Source organism: Salmo salar, chromosome ssa04 (genome assembly GCF_905237065.1).
Source record: "Salmo salar chromosome ssa04, Ssal_v3.1, whole genome shotgun sequence".
In the NCBI taxonomy this organism is placed as follows: domain Eukaryota; kingdom Metazoa; phylum Chordata; class Actinopteri; order Salmoniformes; family Salmonidae; genus Salmo; species Salmo salar.
Genome location: NC_059445.1, coordinates 73122556 through 73144482, shown reverse-complemented (window position 1 = coordinate 73144482; position 21927 = coordinate 73122556). Strand labels below are relative to the sequence as shown.

The following is a 21927-nucleotide window of genomic DNA, read 5'->3' as shown; positions in this document are numbered from 1 at the left end:
TTGATTCCTGAACCTATTTTGACAATATGTTAGTTATGAGTGGTTTCAGTTGAATTCAACCACCTCCTACTCAAGGCCCGGAGTGGTTTCAATGCCCCTTTAAAAAAAATGCAGGATTAAGGGCAGAGAGAACCCTTGGTTTACTAAGGAACTTACAAAAATCTTAAGGGAGCGAAATGCTATGTAGGCTAAAGCAAGATGGTAGATGATTGGATGGCTTTTAAACATCTTCGAAATATGGGTGTGGCTATGATCCGTAAATTGAAAGCAGACCACTACCTGAAATCTACTTCACAAAATGTAAATAATCCATCCACATTTTGGCATGTAGTGAAAGGTTTGGAGTGGCAAAAAAGATCCACAGCTTCCCAAACAATTGTTGGTAGACACACAGATTTTAACTGAGAGAACCTCCATTCTGAAAGCCTTGAATCAGCATTTGTTAGATGCAGGCAGTTTATTTGAAAAGGTCAAAAGTATAATTCAGCCCCCTATGAATTTACCTGACACCCCAGTGCAGTCCTTCACCACGTTCTCCTTTTCATCCTTCTCTGTTTCAGAAGTGTGTAAAGCCCTGAAAGAAATTGATGGAAAAAAATCCCCTAGCCCTGCTGAACTAGACCCCCGCTTCCTACACCTAGCCGCTGACATCATTGCTCCCCCTTAACATGTATTTTTAACCTCACGCTTGATGTTAAGGAAATCCCCAAGTTATGGAAATCTGCTTTTGTACTGCCTCTCCTGAAAGGTGGAGTTCCTTCGCTACTTGACAACTATCGACCCATATCAAAATTGTCTGTACTATCAAAGGTACTGGAGTCCTTAGTTAGTAGGCAGCTGAAGACCTACTTCCAAGAAAACAATATCTTAAATGGAATGCAATCAGGTTTTAGGTCTGGCCACAGCACTGTTTCAGCAATATTGAAGGTTTTAAATGACATCCACTGTGCTCTTGATAAGAAGTTACATTGTGTGTCTGTCTTTATTGATTTGTCGAAGGCTTTTGACACCGTGGACCATGCTGTGTTAGTGCAAAGGTTAAAATGTTGTGGAATTACTGGTCATGCTCTAGATTGGTTTATAAATTACCTATCAAATCGTACACAATGTGTAATGGCGGATGGTTGCAAATCTGAGTCTATAGAGGTGGGCTCAGGTGTTCCACAAGGTTCTGTTTTGGGCCCACTGTTGTTTATTTTGTATATCAAAACTCATTGGGGATCTCTTTGAACAGCGGATGTTAATTTTTATGCAGATGATACTGTTCTTTATTCAAATGGTAGTAGTTTATCTTTAGCTTTTAAAAATGCCCAAAGAGCATTTAACATCATACAACAGAATCTGTATGATTTAAAGCTGGTTCTAAATTCAGGTAAATCAAATGCCAGGCATGTTACTAATCATGTCATTGCTACATTGGCTGGACATACTATAGAGCAAGTTAAAGTGTACAAATATTTGGGTGTGTGTGTTGATGATAAGCTGAGCTTCACTGTGCATGTGGAGAACTTGATAAGGAAGCTCAAGCTGAAAATACGATTTTATTACCGGCATAAAGCTTGTTTTACTTTTGAGGCCAGGAAGGAGCTGGTACGATATACATTACTGGCGGTTTTATATTTTAGTGCTGGGTAGGCCTCAGCCACTACCCTGAGAGCACTTGATTCAGTGTATCATGCAGCCCACAGGATCATTACAAATCAGAAACGTCTAACACATCATTGTGATCTCTACAGCGCTGTTGGCTGATCGTCATTGACCTTGCGTTGGCTTAAACACCGGTGTACACTGATTTATAAGGCCATATTGGGTAAAATGCCATTTTATCTCTGTTCTTTTTTTGTCAGGTTGGTAAATAAATATCAATTAAAGTCCCATTCTCATTTGCTTCTAACAGTACCAAAAATTAGAACAGGTCATGGTAGAAATAGTTGTAGTTACTCAGCTCCATGGTCCTGGAATTCTCTCCTGAACATTTACAAATTTGATGACCTAGTTTCGTTGGTAGAGTTTAAACACTTGATCGATGTATATATTATAGAAGAGTGTAATTGTTTTTAGGCCAGCTGTTTTTAGTCAAGACTTTCGTGTTTTTAATGTAAAATGTTTTTGTTGTACTGTATGTGTGTTTATAGTTTTGTTTAATGTTGTGTTAGTGTATGTAAGTTGTTTTGTCTGAAACGTTGTTCCCCTTGCTGCTATTGGACCAGGTCTCTCTTGGAAAAGAGATGTTCTCAATGAGAAAAACCTGTATAAATAAAGGTAAAATAAAATAAATAAAAATGTGATTATTAACCAAATAGGCAAAAGGTCATTTTAGTACAATGTTAAGTTGTGAGGACTTCTCCTCTCTGTGCATGTGTTAATACTGAGCAAACATGTTCTATTGGATCCAAGCTTGTTCTGGAAGCTCAACTCATGAGTCAACACTGCAACATGATGCGCCCTACAATCAGCAGAGAGTAAAGGGCATGATCCACGTAGGTTTCAAACCACTGCAGTGTTTGGAGCAGAACCTTCTAAAGAACCTTCTAAACCTTCTAAACCTTTCTTTAGTTTTCCAGAGCTCTTTTCTTGTTTGCCATCAGGATTTGAAATGGAGACAACCATATTCAATCAAACTGGGGACCATGTTTCTGTGATAATAAAGTGAGAAATAATATTCTCCTTGCTGAGCAGGTTTGAATTATATGCATTTCAGTTTTATCATTTGCATGTTGAGCAAGTCTACATGAAACCAAAAGGTGATTGATAAAAGTGATCCACAAGGATAATTGTTACAGCTGGGATTGGTTGAATTGGGCCCTCTCTTTTAGCTGTGGTAATGATAACAGTGTAAACGTCCACGGTCATGTGCCATGAAGACGCCATTTAGTTTTTTTCATAGATAGTGTGTATGAATTCAACTCTGAACCACTGAATGTTGAACCTGCTCTTCTTTGCTTGTTTTTTCTCTTTTTTATCATTTGTATATTGCACAATGTGGCACATTGTGTTAGTGGGCCTTGTTTTTAGATCCCATTAGGATCTGTAGGCCTAAGCCTACAGCTTGAATTATTTCAAAGTAAAATAATGAAATGATACTGCTGTTTCTTCTTTGTGGCATACAACCTACTGAATATAGGCCTATCTATCAACTAGCCTGTATAGCCTACATGAAGTTATGAAATAAGGCCTCACCCACTCACACCCCAGGCCTGAAAGCTCATTGACATGTAATGATACACGTGTGAATGTTCTTTCTCATCATCACCTGTGGTTTTGTGTTTAACCTGGTTCACTCATAAATAGGAACTAGCAAAAAAATGACTTTGGGTTGAAAGCTATTTCTGGATGGGTTAGTTATGGTAATGTTAATCAATTCTAGTTCTAAAATCCACATTTGCGAACAATTTCAGTAGTGTGCACAATCTTTCTTGGTGCAATTTAGCTAATTAGTGACTGAAGTTGATCAATGAAGTAAACAAGGGTGCATGACAAGCTGAGAGTCTCTCCCTGGTGTAGCTAAAATGTAGAGCACATGGGTCCACTGTAACCACTGAGGCAGCAGTCTGTTGGTGGGTCATGCTAGTCAGGCCAGAGGACACGCTAACACATGTCTGCAGTCTTTGTGCATGCAGAGGCTCTGCCTACAGGTTCACCCTGACCCCCCCATGGAACGCATGTGACCGCAGTGGCATCGAATGACAGTCCATCAAAAAGAGTGCTGACACACCACTGAACTGAATAGAGCCCACTGTAACTCTCAAAAAGCCTTTGAGAGTCAATATCACGATTCAAAGGCTGCAAACCATCAAACCATTATTCTCTAGCCTCAAAAGCCCCAGTGCCACTATTCAGAGCTAGAATTGACCTTCCATCTCATAGATAAACATCAGCAGCCACTTGTCTGCAATGAAGTGAAGTGGGCAGTCTGTCTAAAGTTGTATTCTTTTCACTCTGCCATTTTAGGGTTGTTATTGTGGAGTCACTACAATGTTGTTGATCCAGCTTCAGTTTTCTCCCATCACAGCCATTGAACTCTGTAGCTGTTTTAAAATCACCATTGGCCTCATGGTGACATCCCTGAGCAGTTTCATACCCGTCCTGCAGCTCAGTTCAGAAGGACAAACTGTATCTTTGTGACTGGGTGGTTTAATACATAATCCACAGCGTAATTATTAACTTGACCATTACCCATCTACCAACCACTGCCCTTCTTTATGTGGCTTTACAGATGTTGTATAGGGGACAGAGGAAGGGTTAGTCATTCAAAAATGTCAACCCCTACTATTTCACACAGAGTGATTTGTTAAGCCAAATGTTACTCCTGAACTAAACCAAGGGGCTGAATACTTATGTGACTATTTTTCTTAAGAATTCTATTCTTTTTTTTTTCTTCCCACTTTGACAGAGTATTTTTGTGTAGATTGTTGACAAAAAATGACATTTACAATTGTCTCCATCTGTCCACTGCAAGATCAAATAATTAACTAACCTAATTGTATTCACCTGGAACAGTTCCCTTTAGAATTTCAAAAATGAATTTAAATAAATTCTAAAATGGGAAAAATCCTCTCTGAAAATAAATTAACTGAATTGACTCCAACCGTTACTGGTTTATAGAGTGTTACTGTTCTGCTTTATCTAGATTTGCTGGAGGAGGCAGAGCCTTCATTCAAAGCTGTACGCTACAGTGCCTTCAAAGTATTCCTACCCCTTGACTTATTCCACATTTTGTTGTTACAGCCTGTATTCAAAAAGTATTACATGTTTTCTTTCTCACACATCTACACACAATACCCCATAATGACAAAGTGAAAACATATTTTTATACATTTTTGCAAATGTATTGAAAATGAAATACAGAAAGATCTAATTTACATAAGTATTCACACCCGTGAGTCAATACATGTTAGAATTACCTTTGGCAGTGATTACAGCTGTGTCTTTCTGGGTAAGTCTCTAAGAGCTTTGCTCACCTGGATTGTACAATATTTGCCCATTTTTATTATTTTTTAAATTCTTCAATCTCTGTCAAGTTGGTTGTTGCTAGACAACCATTTAAGTCTTGCCATAGATTTTCAAGCAGATTTCAATCAAAACTGTAACTAGGCCACTCAGGAACATTCAATGTCGTCTTGGTAAGCAACTCCAGTGTATATTTGGCCTAGTGTTTTAGGCTATTGTCCTGCTGAAAGGTGAATTTGTCTCCCAGTGTCTGTTGGAATGTAGACTGAACCAGGATTTCCTCTAGGATCTTGCCTGTGCTTAGCTCTATTCAATTTTTTTTTATCCTGAAAAATTCCCTTGTCCTTGCCATTGACAAGCATACCCATAACATGATGCAGCCACCACCATGCTTGAAAATATGAAGAATGGTACTCAGTGACGTGTTGTTGGATTTTCCCAAACATAACACTTTGTATTGAGGACATAAAGTTCATTTATTTTTGCAGTTTTACTTTACTGCCTTATTGCAAACAGGATGCATGTTTTGGAATATTTGTATTCTGTACAGGCTTCCTCCTTTTCACTCTGTCATTTAGGTTAATATTGTGGACTAACTACAATGTTGTTGATTTATCCTCAGTTTTCTCCTATCGCAGCCATTAAATAACTGTTTTAAAGTCAACATTGGCCTCCATGGCAACTGAGTTAGGAAGGATGCCTGTATCTTTGCAGTGACTGGGTGTATTGATACACAATCCAAAGTGTAACTTAATAACTTCACCATGCTCAAAGGGATATTACATTTTTGCTTATTTATTTATCTACCTATGCGAGGCATTGGAAAACCTCCCTGATCTTTGTGGTTGAATCTGTGTTGGAAATACACTGCTCGACTGAGGGACCTTATAATTATCTGTATGTGTTGGGTACAGGGATGAGGTAGTAATTAAAAAATCATGTTAAACACTATTATTGCATACAGTGAGTCCAGGCAATTTATGTGACTTGTTTAGGGGTTGAATACTTATTGACTCAAGACATTTCAGCTTTTCATTTTTGTATAAATTTGTAAATATGTCTAAACATTATTCCACTTTGACATTGTGTGTGTAGGCCAGTGACACAATCTCAATTCAATCTATTTTAAATTCAGGCTGTAACACAACAAAATGTGGAAAAAGTCAAGGGGTGTGAATACTTTCTGAAGGCACTGTACGTCTTGTTTAGGGCAGTGATGTAGGCCAAGTGATAAATAATTTGACGGGTCAACACGGATCGCCTTTCGCAGTGAATAAACTAACACTCCATATTTTCAATACATTTTCCCGTGATGGGTGAGTAAATTTTAAAAAGGTGCGTAACCATTGGTTATGTATGCTTACCCTCCCAAGAGACACTTCCTGAGTGTCAACAGCCAGCAGGATGTTGATTACATGGATTCCAGAAATCTCAGGGAGCTGATCAAATGTTAAATTAGGAGGATAAGAAAAGAGTATTACCATTTTTATCGTCTTCCTTCATTGATGTCCTTGATTATGAAAGCGTACCGTCGGTCCGCTCTGTCCTCACACTTTCAATAAAACGCTGCAGTGTTTTGACATTGGTCTTTGGCTCTTGGGATTTCAAAAATGTGTACTTATTGTGTAATTTGAAAATGTTCAACAAATGTCTCTTTATTTAGATGTTGAACCCTTGTAGGTCTATAGCTTCACTACTTGGTTTCCTCCAAGATCCATGTTTCTGGGCGGGACTGTCTCTTCAAAATGAATAGCGTGCTATTGGCAATGTGTTAACTGTTTAGGACAAGGGTTATACTCTACATGTCATGTGTTTCCTGCCAAACAGATGTACTTATAGGCTAGATTTGTGTTCTGAATAGTATGAGCTGTGAAAAGTAGCCTACAGTGAGGGAAAAAAGTAGCCTACAGTGAGGGAAAAAAGTAGCCTACAGTGAGGGAAAAAAGTATTTGATCCCCTGCTGAATTTGTACGTTTTCCCACTGACAAAGAAATGATCAGTCTATAATTTTAATGGTAGGTTTATTAGAACAGTGAGAGACAGATTAACAACAAAAATATCCAGAAAAACACATGTCAAAAATGTTATAAAATGATTTGCGTTTTAACGAGGGAAATAAATATTTGACCCCTCTGCAAAACATGACTTAGTACTTGGTGGCAAAACCCTTGTTGGCAATCACAGAGGTCAGACGTTTCTTGTAGTTGGCCACCAGGTTTGCACACATCTCAGGAGGGATTTTGTCCCACTTCTCTTTGCAGATCTTCTCCAAGTCATTAAGGTTTCGAGGCTGACGTTTGGCAACTCAAACCTTCAGCTCCCTCCACAGATTTTCTATGGGATTAACGTCTGGAAACTGGCTAGGCCACTCCAGGACCTTAATGTGCTTCTTCTTGAGCCACTCCTTTGTTGCCTTGGCCGTGTGTTTTGGGTCATTGTCATGCTGGAAAACCCATCCACGACCCATTTTCAATGCCCTGGATGAGGGAAGGAGGTTCTCACCCAAGATTTGACGGTACATGGCCCTGTCTATCGTCCCTTTGATGCAGTGAAGTTGTCCTGTCCCCTTAGCAGAAAAACACCCCCAAAGCATAATGTTTCCACCTCCATGTTTGACGGTGGGGATGGTATTCTTGGGGTCATAGGCAGCATTCCTTCTCCTCCAAACACGGCGAGTTGAGTTGATGCCAAAGAGCTCCATTTTGGTCTCATCTGACCACAACACTTTCACCCAGTTGTCCTCTGAATCATTGATGTTCATTGGCAAACTTCAGACGGGCATGTCTATGTGCTTTCTTGAGCAGGGGGACCTTGCGGGCGCTGCAGGATTTCAGTCCTTCACGGCGTAGTGTGTTACCAATTGTTTTCTTGGTGACTATGGTCCCAGCTGCCTTGAGATCATTGACAATATCCTCCCGTGTAGTTCTGGGCTGATTCCTCACCGTTCTCATGATCATTGCAACTCCACGAGGTGAGATCTTGCATGGAGCCCCAGGCCGAGGGAGATTGACAGTTCTTTTGTGTTTCTTCCATTTGCGAATAATCGCACCAACTGTTGTCACCTTCTCACCAAGCTGCTTGGCGATGGTCTCGTAGCCCATTCCAGCCTTGTGTAGGTCTACAATCTTGTCCCTGACATCCTTGGAGAGCTCTTTGGTCTTGGCCATTTGGTCTTGATTGATTGTTTCTGTGGACAGGTGTCTTTTATACAGGTAACAAGATGAGATTAGGAGCACTCCCTTTAAGAGTGTGCTCCTAATCTCAGCTCATTACCTGTATAAAAGACACCTGGGAGCCAGAAATCTTTCTGATTGAGAGGGGGTCAAATACTTATTTCCCTCATTAAAATGCAAATCAATTTATAACATTTTTGACATGTGTTTTTCTGGATTTGTTGTTGTTGTTATTCTGTCTCTCACTGTTCAAATAAACCTACCATTCAAATTATAGACTGATCATTTCTTTATCAGTGGGCAAAAGTACAAAATCAGCAGGGGATCAAATACTTTTCTCCCCCACTGTATGTTGCCTTTGGATGTGTCTGAAGGAGGCAAATAAAATGTTATTTGTCACATGCACCGAATCCAACAAGTGTAGACCTTACCGTGAAATGCTTACTTACAAGCCCCTAAACAACAATGCAGAGTAAGAAAATATTAGCAAAATAAACTAAAGTAAACATTTTAAAAAGTAACACAATAACAATAAGACTATATACAGGGGGTACCGAGTCAATGTATGGGTTATTCAAGGTAATTGTGGTCATATGTACATGTAGGTAGGGGTAAAGTGAATATGCATAGATAATAAACAGCGAGTAGCAGCAGCGTAAAAAAGAGGGTCAATGCAAATGGGCCGGGTAGCCATTTGATTAACTGTTCAGCGGTCTTATGGCTTGTGGGTAGAAGCTGCAAAGGAGCCTTTTGGACCTAGACTTGGTGCTCCGGTACCGCTTGCCATGCAGTAGCAGAAAGAACAGTCTATGACTAGGGTGGCTGGAGTCTTTGCCAATTTTTAGGGCCTTCCTCTGACACCACCTGGTATAGAGGTCCTAGATGGCAGGAAGCTTGGCCCCAGTGATGTACTGGGCCATACGCACTACCCTCTGTAGCGCCTAGCAGTTGGATGCCAAGCAATTGCCATACCAGGCGGTGATGCAACCAGTTAGGATGCTCTCGATGGTGCAGCTTTAGAACATTTTGAGGATCTGAGGACCCATGCCAAATCATTTCAGCCTCCTCCTGAGGGAGAGGTTGTTGTCCTGACACCACACTACCAGGTCTCTGACCTCCTTCCTACAGGCTGTCTCATCATTGTCGGTGAACAGGCCTTCCACTGTTGTGTCATCAGCAAACTTAATGATGGTGTTGGAGTCGTGCTTGGCCACGCAGTCGTGGGTGAACAGGGAGTACAGGAGGTGACTGAGCACGCACCCCTGAGGAACTCCCGTGTTGATGTGTTGTAGCCCACCCTTACCACCTGGGGGCGGCCTGTCAGGAAGTCCAGGATCCAGTTGCAGAGGGAGGTGTTTAGTCCCAGGGTCTTTAGCTTAGTGATGAGCTTTGTGGGCACTATGGTGTTGAACTCTGAGCTGTAGTCGATGAACAGCATTCTCATGTAGGTGTTCCTTTTGGAATTGTTTTGGGGTAATTAATGCTACCCAATATTTCCAAACTTAAATTATTATAATCTTTTAAACCTTTTTGTTATGCTGAGCCTATTGGAACTGTTTGGCAAGGCCATCAGTGTGTTCCTTGCATGTTTTGGGCCTTGAAATCTGGTGTGTTTATTAAGAAGGAACTCTCAAAGGAATGCGAGCTAGGGAAATGCTTCGACCATTGCATTCCGATCGTTGCTTGTGCTCCAGAGTTCATGTTTAGTTAATTTGAATGCTTTTAGTTCATGTCAGCTGCACTGACCATATCATCACTAGTAGCCTGTAATGGCTATTAAATGCCCTAATGTACGTTAAGGGAACGTTAGCATTGGTCTACAAAACACAGGAAAATCAAGTGAATACCACACCACCCAACATTTTTCACATTTATATTTTAGTCATTTAGCAGATGCTCTTATCCAGAATGACTTGCCCACAACTCTGGTGTTGCAAGTGCAAACTGAACCACCCAACATGACCTATGTACAAGCCTATGACTCTTACAATTGGAATAAATGTGCGTAGACTCGATGACAGACGGTTGAGAAAATGATGGTGGGAAAAAGTTTTCAACAGGAAGTCCAGGTCAACTACTGCATGAGCATTACATAGCACTTAGTGTCATCAAACTAAATCTGGACTCATGACTTGCATATATTAATGGTAACGTGTATTATAATTCTTAATAAATTGATTACAAATACATTCTACACAGTAGCTTATGAAAGTGACCTAGCTTTTATTTTATAGGAAAGGTTTAGTTTTTTTTTCACTTTCTTTCCCATGTGTGATTAGGACTTGCCATGTGGCTACAGCTGCTCACGCAAGCTTTTCTTTTGCAGACATCTTCCCGAAATAACTTGGTTGTTCATCACTGGAATCCTTTGTCATGGTTTGAATTTTATTACTTTCCACACAACCCTCCCAAACCACAAAGTATTCAAAATCCAGCTTTATCTGATTCCCACCAGCTTGCTCTTAGCACTCACTTCCTTTTCATGCTTTGGATTCGTGTCCTTTGCAGTTTCAGCTGACATTAGACAGATTGTTTAACCTTGGTTGGGTAACTAAAATAAAGGACAGATGACCAACCATGTTATTTTGGGTAGAGAGACTGCTCTCACAAGGAGACCCTATATCTCTGTTGCATAAGATTTGTGATGTATGTAGGCCTACATGATTGCAGTGCTTACTGTACACATAGACAATCTCTGAATTCAGTGTGACATCTTGGGAGTTTAACAGAATCTGACTGGTTACTGGGAATACATGGGTCAGATGAAAGAACATGCAAATTGGGCTTGGTTTTCTTAATAGAGTGAAACTGCAAGGTAAGGTACTGGACCTGGCTCTGTCTGGCTCTCCTTTTGAGCCAAGATGTCAGGCACTCTGCCCAATTCAACTAATTCAATTTCTGTCAAGCTAGTTTTCGTCCACTTCCCCTGCTGCACTTACAGCAACTTTGTATCCAGATGTCAGTAAGCAGAGCAACGAGAGATGACGGTGTGCCATTATTCAATACTCCGTTTCCATCAGCTGTATCCGTCTACAGCAAGGTGCTATGCTTAGGTTGACAAATGTCTTATGGATTTTGAAGGCATTCAATACTCCCTGTGAGTAGATCAGTTTCCTCTCTACTACCCTTGGGGATGTGCCAGTCAGATATAGAAGGATTTTCTGAAGGTTTACCCTGGTGAAGTGTTTTTATTGCATTATCTAGGGATAAAGTATTCTTAAATGAAGACTTGATGTGCATTCAACCATGTTCAGTATCCCTTTAATTTTAGATGGCACCTCTAGGTCTAGGTGTTTGAGCACAAACCTCTTCTCTTTAGGCTTCTATAGCGGCATATATATGACTGCTTTTTGCCTGTATAAGGTGCTTGTGGAGCTGGGATTCATTTCAATTCAGTATCCTCTCATGAAGTGAAAATCATCCTCGTGCTGAGTCTAACTTTTTTGCTTTCAAACTGAAATTAAAGGAGAATGGCGAGTAGAATTACATTTACAATCCCGCCCTTTTCACAAGCCACAGCGAGCAGGTAACGTTGTTTAGTTCTCAGAAATGTGCCTAGACTTACATATAAATATATAGGTCAACAAACATGGCAGCACTTTAGGTAATAGTGAAATACAGGCCAGTTATTACTCACTACTTTGTGATTAATAAATTCCACATGTAGTTTGATCTGTTGAAAATAATTAGTTTCTACAACAAAGAATTTTACTCAAATATTTATTGCAGTTATTTGCCAAGTAATGATTTGGCAAGGGATTGTTTTAAATATTGTATTGCATGAACAGCTCCCAGTTATTTGAAGTCACATTGGTTGCTTGATTACAGTGTATCTATATGAGGGTCTCGAAATGGGTTTTACACATTAAGAAGGATGGTGCTTGTATAATAAGTATTTTGCACATTCAATGCACCTAGATAGAGTGTGTGTGGGGGGGACGAGGTCAAATCTTGACATCAGTGATCTTCAGGTTTGAAAGTCGAAGCTCTAGACAGAGGCCCGAGTTCCCGACTTGGAATTCCCAGTTGGATGACCGTTTTAAAAATATTCTTCCCAGTCTGAGCTCTTTTTTTTTTTCTCCAGTTGTCTTGAATGCACGGAAGTCTGAGATTTCCAAGTTCCCAGTTTTGAACGCGGCGTGTGTCAAAGTCCAACGCCCTGTTAAAGGGAGAAGACTCCAAACAGGTTATAACACCATTTGGTTCTTATGCATCACTTTGATGGGACTTGTTGATGCATGTGTCCCTCCCTGCATCACCACCAGTCATTTCTGTCAGACCTGAAAGGCCTTTTGTTATCACATGGGCGTCCTTTTGTGGATGTCAGAATAGCTTCTGCAGTCGGTAAAGGTGCTCTGTAGACCACCCAGGATGCACTAACAGGCAATGGCAACAGTCAGCGCTTCAGAGGAACAAGTAGAACAGTTGAATCATGATTACAAATTTGTACGTTAAATCAGTGTGTTGTCAGCTATTGAAATAGATGAAAAAGTATATTTCAATGTTTGATCAGCTATCTACTCTGTTGTCATAAGATTTCACCTTGATGCAACCAATCCTGTACCGTGCTAGCAGCAGATCACAGCCACCCGAGCCACGGCCTGTTCACCCCACTACCATCTAGGAGGAGGAGTCACTACAGGTGCATCAAAGCTGGGACCGAGAGACTGATAAACAGCTTCTATCTCCATGCCAGTCACTACTAGCCTTAGTTACTGTTCTAGCCGTTTACCACCCAGTACTCTACCCTGCACCTTAGAATGCTGCCCCTATTTAATAATGTTTACATACAGTACTGTTTTACTCACTTTATATGGATATACTGTTTTCTATGTATGACTCATCCTATATAACTACTGCGGTACACACCTTTTCTATTCATATACTGTCCATACTGTCTATATCTACACCATTATATACACTGAGTATCCCAAACCGTAAGAACACCTTCCTAATTAGAGGTCGAATGATTAATCGGCATGTGTCACGTCCTGACCAGTAAAGGGGTTATTTGTAATTAGAGTTTGGTCAGGACGTGGCAGGGGGTATTTGTTTTATATGGTTTTGAGTGTGTGTTTAGGTAGAGGGGCGTTTGATTTATGTTTCCGGGGTTTTTGGTTTAGTTCTATGTTGTATAGTTCTATGTCTGTTTCTAGGGTGTTTATTTCTATGTTTAGTAATTGGGATTGGGCCTTCAATTGGAGGCAGCTGGTTATCGTTGCCTCTGATTGAAGGTCCTATAATTAGGAGTATGTTTGTTTTGGGAATTGTGGGAGGTTGTTTTGTACTGCTAGGGTTAGCCTGCAAACTGTTATGTTGTCGGCCGTTGTCTTGTTTTTGTGAAGTGTTCGTGGTTATTTAAAATAAACGTCAAAATGAGCACTCAACCCACTGCGCCTTGGTCCAATTCATACGACGGCCGTTACAGCATGGCCGATTTAATTAGAGCCGATTTCAAGTTTTCATAACATTCGGTAATCGGCCTTTTTGAATGCCGATTATGGCCGATTACGTTGCATTCCATTAGGAAACTGCGAGGCAGACTGACCACCTGTTCCGCGAGTGCAGCGTCAAAAGGACCTTGTGGCTGCAATGTGCCAAGGTAAGTTGCTAGCTAGCATTAAACTTATCTTATGTAAAACAATCAATCTTCACATAACTAGTGATTATCTACACATGGTTGATGATATTACTAGGTTAACTAGCTTGTCCTGCTTTGCATATAATCAATGCGGTGCTTGTTAATTTTCCTTGAATCACAGCCTAATTCAACTTTGCCAAACGGGTGACTATTTAACAAAAGCGCATTCGTTGCGAAAAAAGCACATTCGTTGCAGAAATGTACCTAACCATAAACATCAATGCCTTTCTTAAAATCAATACACAGAAGTATATATTTTTAAACCTGCATATTTATTTAAAATAATTGCATGTTAATATTGTCTGCTAACTAGGGAAATTGCGTCACTTCTCTTGCAAGCAGAGTCAGGGTATATGCAACAGTTTGGGCCGCCTGGCTCGTTGCGAACTGTGTTTCTTTGTAACAAAGACCGTTTTTTTGCCAGAATATTACATAATTATGACATAACAATGAAGATTGTGCAATGTAACAGCAATATTTAGACTTACAGGCTGACTACACCGCTCGCGTCGCGTGCGCCAACGAGCGTCTGCATTGCCAAGGGCTAAAATAGAAGTCAGTTCTATTTGACGCAGATCGCGCTGCAAGTCCTGCCTCTCCCATCTCCTCATTTGGTTTATAGACGCAGGTACCCACGTGCCATCTCCTCATTGGTTATACCCATGTGGGTGACTGAAAGACGAATGAGGTCAGTGGCGGTAATGCACCTAATTTATGAAAGTTGCCAATGGCAATATAAAGTCGAGAAGAAAAGCCTAGAAGGAGGAGAGATGACTAGAAACGATTTATGTGTGGATTAATTGTCGGAGTAGAGGACCTTGTGCATTTCAGGTAAAATAACTCGATGTTTCTATCCCAGGACAAAGCATCTAGCAACAGCTAGCTAGCTAAATAGGACAAATTAGCTAGCAAGTGCAAGTTAACTAGCTAAATTGCCATAAATGTTTAATGCTTTTCGACCTGTCCCCAAATTAATATAATTGGTTCAGAGTTTAGATTTGATATTTTAACCTGCATGTCGTGATTGCGTTTGGTGTGGGGGGACAAAATAAATGTATGCCCGATGGTGCACGCGCGAAGCCGGTTTGGGTTCCGTGTTAGGGATGCCACCCATTCGACAAAATACGGACTGGTTCCGTATTTCACTGAAAGAATAAAAGTTTTGTTTTCAAAATGATAGTTTCCGGATTTGACCATATTAATGACCAAAGGCTCGTATTTCTGTATGTTTATTATAATTAAGTCCTATTTGATAGAGCAGTCTGACTGAGTGGTGGTAGGCAGCAGCAGGCTCGTAAGCATTCATTCAAACAGCACTTTCCTGCGTTTGCCAGCAGCTCTTCACAATGCTTGAGGCACAGCACTGTTTATGACTTTATCAACTCCCAAGATTAGGCTGGCAATACTATAGTGCCTATAAGAACATCCAATAGTCAAAGGTATATGAAATACAAATGGTATAGAGTGAAATAGTCGACGCGTCATAATTCCTATAATTACTACAACCTAAAACTTCTTAACTGGGAATATTGAACCACCAGCTTTCATATGTTCTGAGCAAGGAACTTAAACCTTAGCTTTTTTACATGGCACATATTGCATGGCACACTTTCTTCAACACTGTTTTTGCATTATTTATACCAAATTGAACATGCTTCATTAATTATTTGAGACTAAATAGATTTGATTTATGTATTATATTATGTTAAAATAAAAGGGTTCTTTGTTCATTTCCGTATTATTGTCATTATTACAAATATATATAAAAATCGTCCGATTGTAATCGGTATCGGCTTTTTTTGGTCCTCCAATAAATCGGTATCGGCGTTTGAAAATTCATAATCGATCGACCTCTATTTCTAATATTGAGCACCCCATATCCCCCCCCCCCCCCCCCCTAAAGCATTCCACAGGGATGCTGGCCCATGCTGACTTCAATGCTTCCCACAGTTGTGCCAAGTTGGTTGGCTGGATGTCCTTTGGGTGGTGGACCATTTTGGATACACACTGGAAACTGAGTGTGAAAAACCCAGCAGCGGTGCAGTTCTTGACACAAGCTTGTGCGCCTGGCACCAAGTACTATTCCCTGTTCAAAGGCACTTAAATCTTTTGTCTTGCCCATTCACCCTCGGATTGTGTATGTGTGCCATTCAATGTCTCAATTGTCTCAAGGCTTATCCTTCTTTAACCTGTCTCCTCCCCTTTGTCTACACTGATTTGAAGTGGATTTAACAAGTGACATGAATAAGGGGGTCATAGCTTTCACCAGGTCAGTCTGTCATGGAAAGATGTTTTGTATACTCGGTGTATATTAGATTCCGAACTCTGTCATTGCTCGTTATGATATTTCTTTCTTTGTACTTTTTGGATTATGTGTGTATTGCTAGGTATTATTACTGCACTATTGGAGCTAGAAACAAGAATTTCGCTGCTTCTGCAAATCTGTACACTTTGATTTGATCTCCTTTTGAGCTGTGTGTGTGTGTGTGTGTGTGTGTGTGTGTGTGTGTGTGGATGGCCGACCGACCTTGTGAGATCTGGCATGAGAGCACATTCTCATGGCACTGATGGAAAGGTGCCAGAAGGCATCGGCTTTCACTACAGGCCAGATGGCATGGGAGCCCTGCCAAAGTCCAAAATAATGCCCAGAATGCATGTGCTATCCTCAGACGTTTGTGACCACAGCTTGAAAATATATACCCTGGGTGCAACCTATCCTGGGCTGTGCTAAGCAGCACCACAAGGGCTTTGTGCTCGCAGTCGAACCCGGTCGGTCAAAGTGACGAAAGCCTGTACCAGGAAGTTTTGTCATTTGCTCACAACAACAGCTTGATTCTGTGGAACTGGTTGTTCAAAACAACATCTGCCTATGCTCTCGATGTGCTCACACAGTCACACTTTCTCTCGCTCTCAGGCAGACTGTCTGTCTGTCTCAATCACTTACAATAATATGCCTATAGGACCCTACATTAACCACCATTTCCCCCACTCTCTCCCCCAGACTTGATCCACTGCACCAATGAGATGAACGTGAACATCCCCCAGCTGGCAGACACCTTGTTTGAAAGGACTGCCAACACCAGCTGGGTGGTGGTCTTCAAGTCTCTCACCGCCACACACCACCTCATGGTCTACGGCAACGAGGTGAGCAAAACCTGTCTGCAACTCCACGGAGTAGGGTGAAGCTGCTTCTAGACGCTGACCTTGGGTCAGTTTTGCATTTTCCCCACTCATGGTGAAGGTTAGTTTTGGGAGAGGAAGCTGATTTCTGATCTGTACATGGGGAAACTTCACCCTGGAGCTCTGCAACTCCACACTCCCAGCCGAGCTAAATATTATATAATGAATCTGACTCACAAGTGATCAGAGAGGCATGTCATGCAAGACATGGACTCCGAACTCCAAATCAACCCCCATCCCTCCCTTCATACTGTAATGGTACCAATGGCAGCCCAATTCTGATCTGTCACTTATAGTCCCAGTCGGTATTAGATAGAACGTGCTTGTGGTATCCTTGCCCTCCTGTGGGGAAAACAACCTGTGGTTACCTAGGTTTTCCCATTGGCTCACAGCACAAACTTGACCTTTTTCAAACACGGTTTTCTTGTTGTGTGCTTGTTTTTGTAAATTACAAAATTACATGTAAGAAAAGTACAAGTCTAAAAATGTATTTTTAACATTGCCAGCTCCCTGACGTTCTCGCTACTTAGAAAAACATAATATTGAAGGGCTTCCCACATGCCCCTTTCATTACAGTGCTAGCAGCCATGTGCGTGTTAAATAGCTAGCCAGCAACAGAAACAAACAGACTATACAGCTACAAGTAGTGAGTGTAGTTACAGACTGTACTAATCAAGTTAAATGTCTTAGCTGTGATGAAATGTTTTACACACACTTAGCTACGTGTAGCCTACATGGACACCGGGTATCCACATTTCCTACTCTCCCACGCCGAATAGCCTGAAGCCACAGGCCTCTTTTCGCAGGCTCTATTTCTCTACGCGGGAGCATTGCAAACTGTAGGTCAGGATTTTTGACCTGGTTACATGTACAGTACCGTCAAAATTTGGACACCTACTCATTCAAGGTATTTTTTTTAAATTTGTAATATTTTCTACATTGTAGAATAATAGTGAAAACATCAACTATGAAATGACACATATGGAATCATGCCGTAACACAAAAAGTGTTAAACAAATCAAAATATATTTTTTATTTGAGATTCTTCAAAGTAGCCACCCTTTGCCTTGATGACAGCTTTGTACACTCTTGGCATTTTCTCAACCAGCTTCACCTGGAATGCTTTTCCAACAGTCTTGAAGGAGTTCCTACATATGCTGATCACTTGTTGGCTGCTTTTCCTTCACTCTGTGGTCCAACTCATCCCAAACCATCTCACTTGGGTTGATGTCGGGTGATTGTGGAGGCCAGGTCATCTGATGCAGCCCTCCATCACTCTCCTTGGTCAAATAGCCCTTACATTACCTGATGGGATGGCATATCACTGCAGAATGCTGTGGTAGCCATGCTGGTTAAGTGTGCCTTGAATTCGAAATAAATCACTGACAGTGTCACCAGCAAAGCACCCCCACACCATCACACCACCTCCTCCATGCTTCTCAAATTTGGACTCCTTCGACCAAAGGACATATTTCCACCGGTCTAATGTCCATTGCTCGTGTTTCTTGGCCTAAGCAAGTCTCTCCCCCTTATTGGTGTCCTTTAGTTGTGGTTTCTTTTAGAGGTCGACCGAATATGATTTTTCAACGCCAATACCGATTAATCGGCCTTATTATTATTATTATTATTATTATTTTACAGTATTTAAAAAAATATATATATATGTATATGTATATGTAATAATGACAATTACAACAATACTGAATGAACACTTATTTTAACTTAATATAATACATCAATAAAATCAATTTAGTCTCAAATAAATAATGAAACATGTTCAATTTGGTTTAAGTAATGCAAAACCAAAGTGTTGGAGAAGAAAGTAAAAGTGCAGTATGGGCCATGTAAAAAAGCTAACATTTAAGTTCCTTGCTCAGAACATGAGAACATATGAAAGCTGGTGGTTCCTTTTAACATGAGTCTTCAATATTCCCAGGTAAGAAGTTTTAGGTTGTAGTTATTATAGGACTATTTCTCTCTATACCATTTGTATTTCATATACCTTTGACTATTGGAATAGGTACTTTAGTATTGCCAGCCTAAACTCGGGAGTTGATAGGCTTGAAGTCATAAACAGCGCAATGCTTGAAGCATAGCGAAGAGCTGCTGGAAAATGCAGTGAAGGGCTGTTTGTGTAAAGCTCTGGGTGTAGTGGGTGAGAAGTCAGGCACAGGAAGCAGAGAGTACAGGGTAGTGCTTTATTTGCACACACGGCGAACATAAGCCACCCCACAAAAATACAGGGCGCACACAAAACAAATGCCCCAAAACACTGGGGACTGAAACATTCCGGAGAAAACCTACGACCGAAAACACGTCAGCCACAAGTGTGCACAGTAGCAACACACACACAATCCCGCACACAGAGCAGGCGGGCCTACTGGCTAAAATAACCTGACTAATCAGCATAACACAAAACAGGTGAAACCAATAAACAGAAAGGTGAAAAGGGAATCAGTGGCAGCTAGTAGGCCGGTGACGATGACCGCCGAGCACCACCCGAGCAGGAAGGGGAGCTACCTTCGGAAGGAGTCGTGACAGTTTTGAATGAATGCTTACGAGCCTGCTGCTGCCTACCACCGCTCAGTCAGACTGCTCTATCAAATCATAGACTTAATTATAATATAATAACACACAGAAATACGAGCCTTAGGTCATTAATATGGTCGAATCCGGAAACTATCATTTCGAAAACAAAACTTTTATGCCACCCATTAGTATTTTATCTAATGGGTGGCATGCATAAGTCTAAATATTGCTGTTACATTGCACAACCTTCAATGTTATGTCATAGTTACGTAAAATTCTGGCAAATTAGTTCGCAACGAGCCAGGCGGCCCAAACTGTTGCATATACCCTGACTCTGCGTGCAATGAACGCAAGAGAAGTGACACAATTTCCCTAGTTTAATATTGCCTGCTAACATGAATTTCTTTTAACTAAATATGTAGGTTTAAAAAATATATACTTCTGTGTATTGATTTTAAGAAAGGCATTGATGTTTATGGTTAGGTACAGTCATGCAACGATTGTTGTTTTTTCGCAAATGCACTTTTGTTAAATCTTCCCCTGTTTGGCGAAGTTGGCTGTCTTTGTTAAGAAGAAATGGTCTTCACACAGTTCGCAACGAGCCAGGCGGCCCAAACTGCTGCATATACCCTGACTCTGTTGCACAGAACGCAATAGAAGTGACACAATTTCCCTAGTTAAAAGAAATTCATGTTAGCAGGCAATATTAATTAAATATGCAGGTTTAAAAATATATAGTTGTATATTGGTTTTAAGAAAGGCGTTGTTGTTTATGGTTAGGTACACATTGGTGCAACGACAGTTTTTTTTGCTGCGAATGCGCTTGTTAAATCACCGTTTGGCGAAGTAGGCTGTGATTCAATGATAAATTAACAGGCACCGCATCGATTATATGCAACGCAGGACAAGCTAGATAAACTAGTAATATCAACCATGTGTAGTTAACTAGTGATTATGTTAAGATTTATTGTTTTTTATAAGATACGTTTAATGCTAGCTAGCACCTTACCTTGGCTCCTAGCTGCACTCGCATAACAGGTAGTCAGCCTGCCACGCAGTCTCCTCATGGAGTGCAATGTAATCGGCCATGATAGGTGTCCAAAAATGCCGATTATCGATTGTTATGAATACTTGAAATCGGCCCTAATTAATCAGCCATTCCGATTAATCGGTCGACCTCTAGTTTCTTTGCAGCAATTCGGCCATGAAGGCCTGAACAGTTGATGTTGAGATGTGTCTGTTACTTGAACTCTGAAGAATTTATTTGGGCTGCAATTTCTGAGGCTGGAAACTAATGAACTTGTCCTCTGCATCAGAGGTGACTATGGATCTTCCTTTCATGTGGTGGTCCTCATGAGAGCCAGTTTCATCATAGCGCTTGATGTTTTTTTGCGACCGCACTTGAAGAAACGTTTAAAGTTCTTGACATTTTCCGTATTAACTGACTTTCATGTCTTAAAGTAATGATGGACTGTCATTTCTCTTTGCTTATTTGAGCTGTTCTTACCATAATATGGACTTGGTCTTTTTACCAAATAGGGCTGTCTTCTGTGTACCAACCCTACCTTGGCACAACACAACTGATTGGCTCAAACTAGTGGTGCAACGGATCACAAAACTCACGGTTTCGGATCGGATCACGGTTTTGAGTCATGGATCGGATCATTTTTCGGATCAGCAAAAATAAAGGGGAGACAAATATAACTTTGCTTTCCATTTATTACTTAAAGAACACTTCAAGCAAGGAACTTTTCAATGTTAATATAAAATCTTGAAATAAAATATTCAATACTCAATTGTTAAATTAAAGTGCAATATGAGGCATGATACCTTCTTCCTTTGAACCAGAGTGAATGAAAAAATAGTCTGTGTCCACATCAAAAAAAAGAAAGAAAGCAAATCAGACCTGAGCTTAACTTTCAAATTCTTTTTCAAAAAGATGTCGATGTCTACATTGTCTGAGGAGATGGTAGACCTCTTTTGAAGTCACAATGTCCCCTGCCGTGAAGATCACCCTCTCACTAGGAACTGAAGTGCCAGGCACAGCCAGGTAGCATCTTGCCATCATGGCAATGTGAGGGTATTTACACTCATTGCTTTTCCACCATGCCAGTGGATCACCATCCACTGGAATGCTGCTTGCTGCCTTGTAGAATGCCACCTCCTCTTTGATGGTGTTGGCAAACGTCTTGCCTGTGTCCTTGCTCACAAAGGTCTCCCCGAAAAGCTCCTTCATGGCCAAATTATTTTGTGGAGGAGATGCCTCTGATTCTGGTCCTGTCAACTCTGTGGCTTGACCCTGCAGAAAAAATTACTTGATCTTTTAAACTAACTAATTATTTATTTTCATAGAACTATAATTGTGGCAATAACATTTAATAAAATCCATTCTTATTCCAAATCAAAAATGTATTCTAATAGCAATAGCATAGACTAAGATTAGACTGCACTATA

General features: G+C 40.7%; 1 protein-coding gene across 14 annotated transcripts in view; it reads left to right on the top strand.

The window, feature by feature from the left end:
- The window catches only part of pica (Phosphatidylinositol-binding clathrin assembly protein), a 69239-nt gene that overhangs the window by 6673 nt on the left and 40639 nt on the right, over nucleotides 1-21927 (top strand). For all 14 annotated transcript variants that reach the window (XM_014197883.2, XM_014197885.2, XM_014197882.2 and 11 more), the window contains 1 exon segment: nucleotides 16766-16908. In XM_014197883.2, the coding sequence (XP_014053358.1) occupies nucleotides 16766-16908 (143 nt within the window).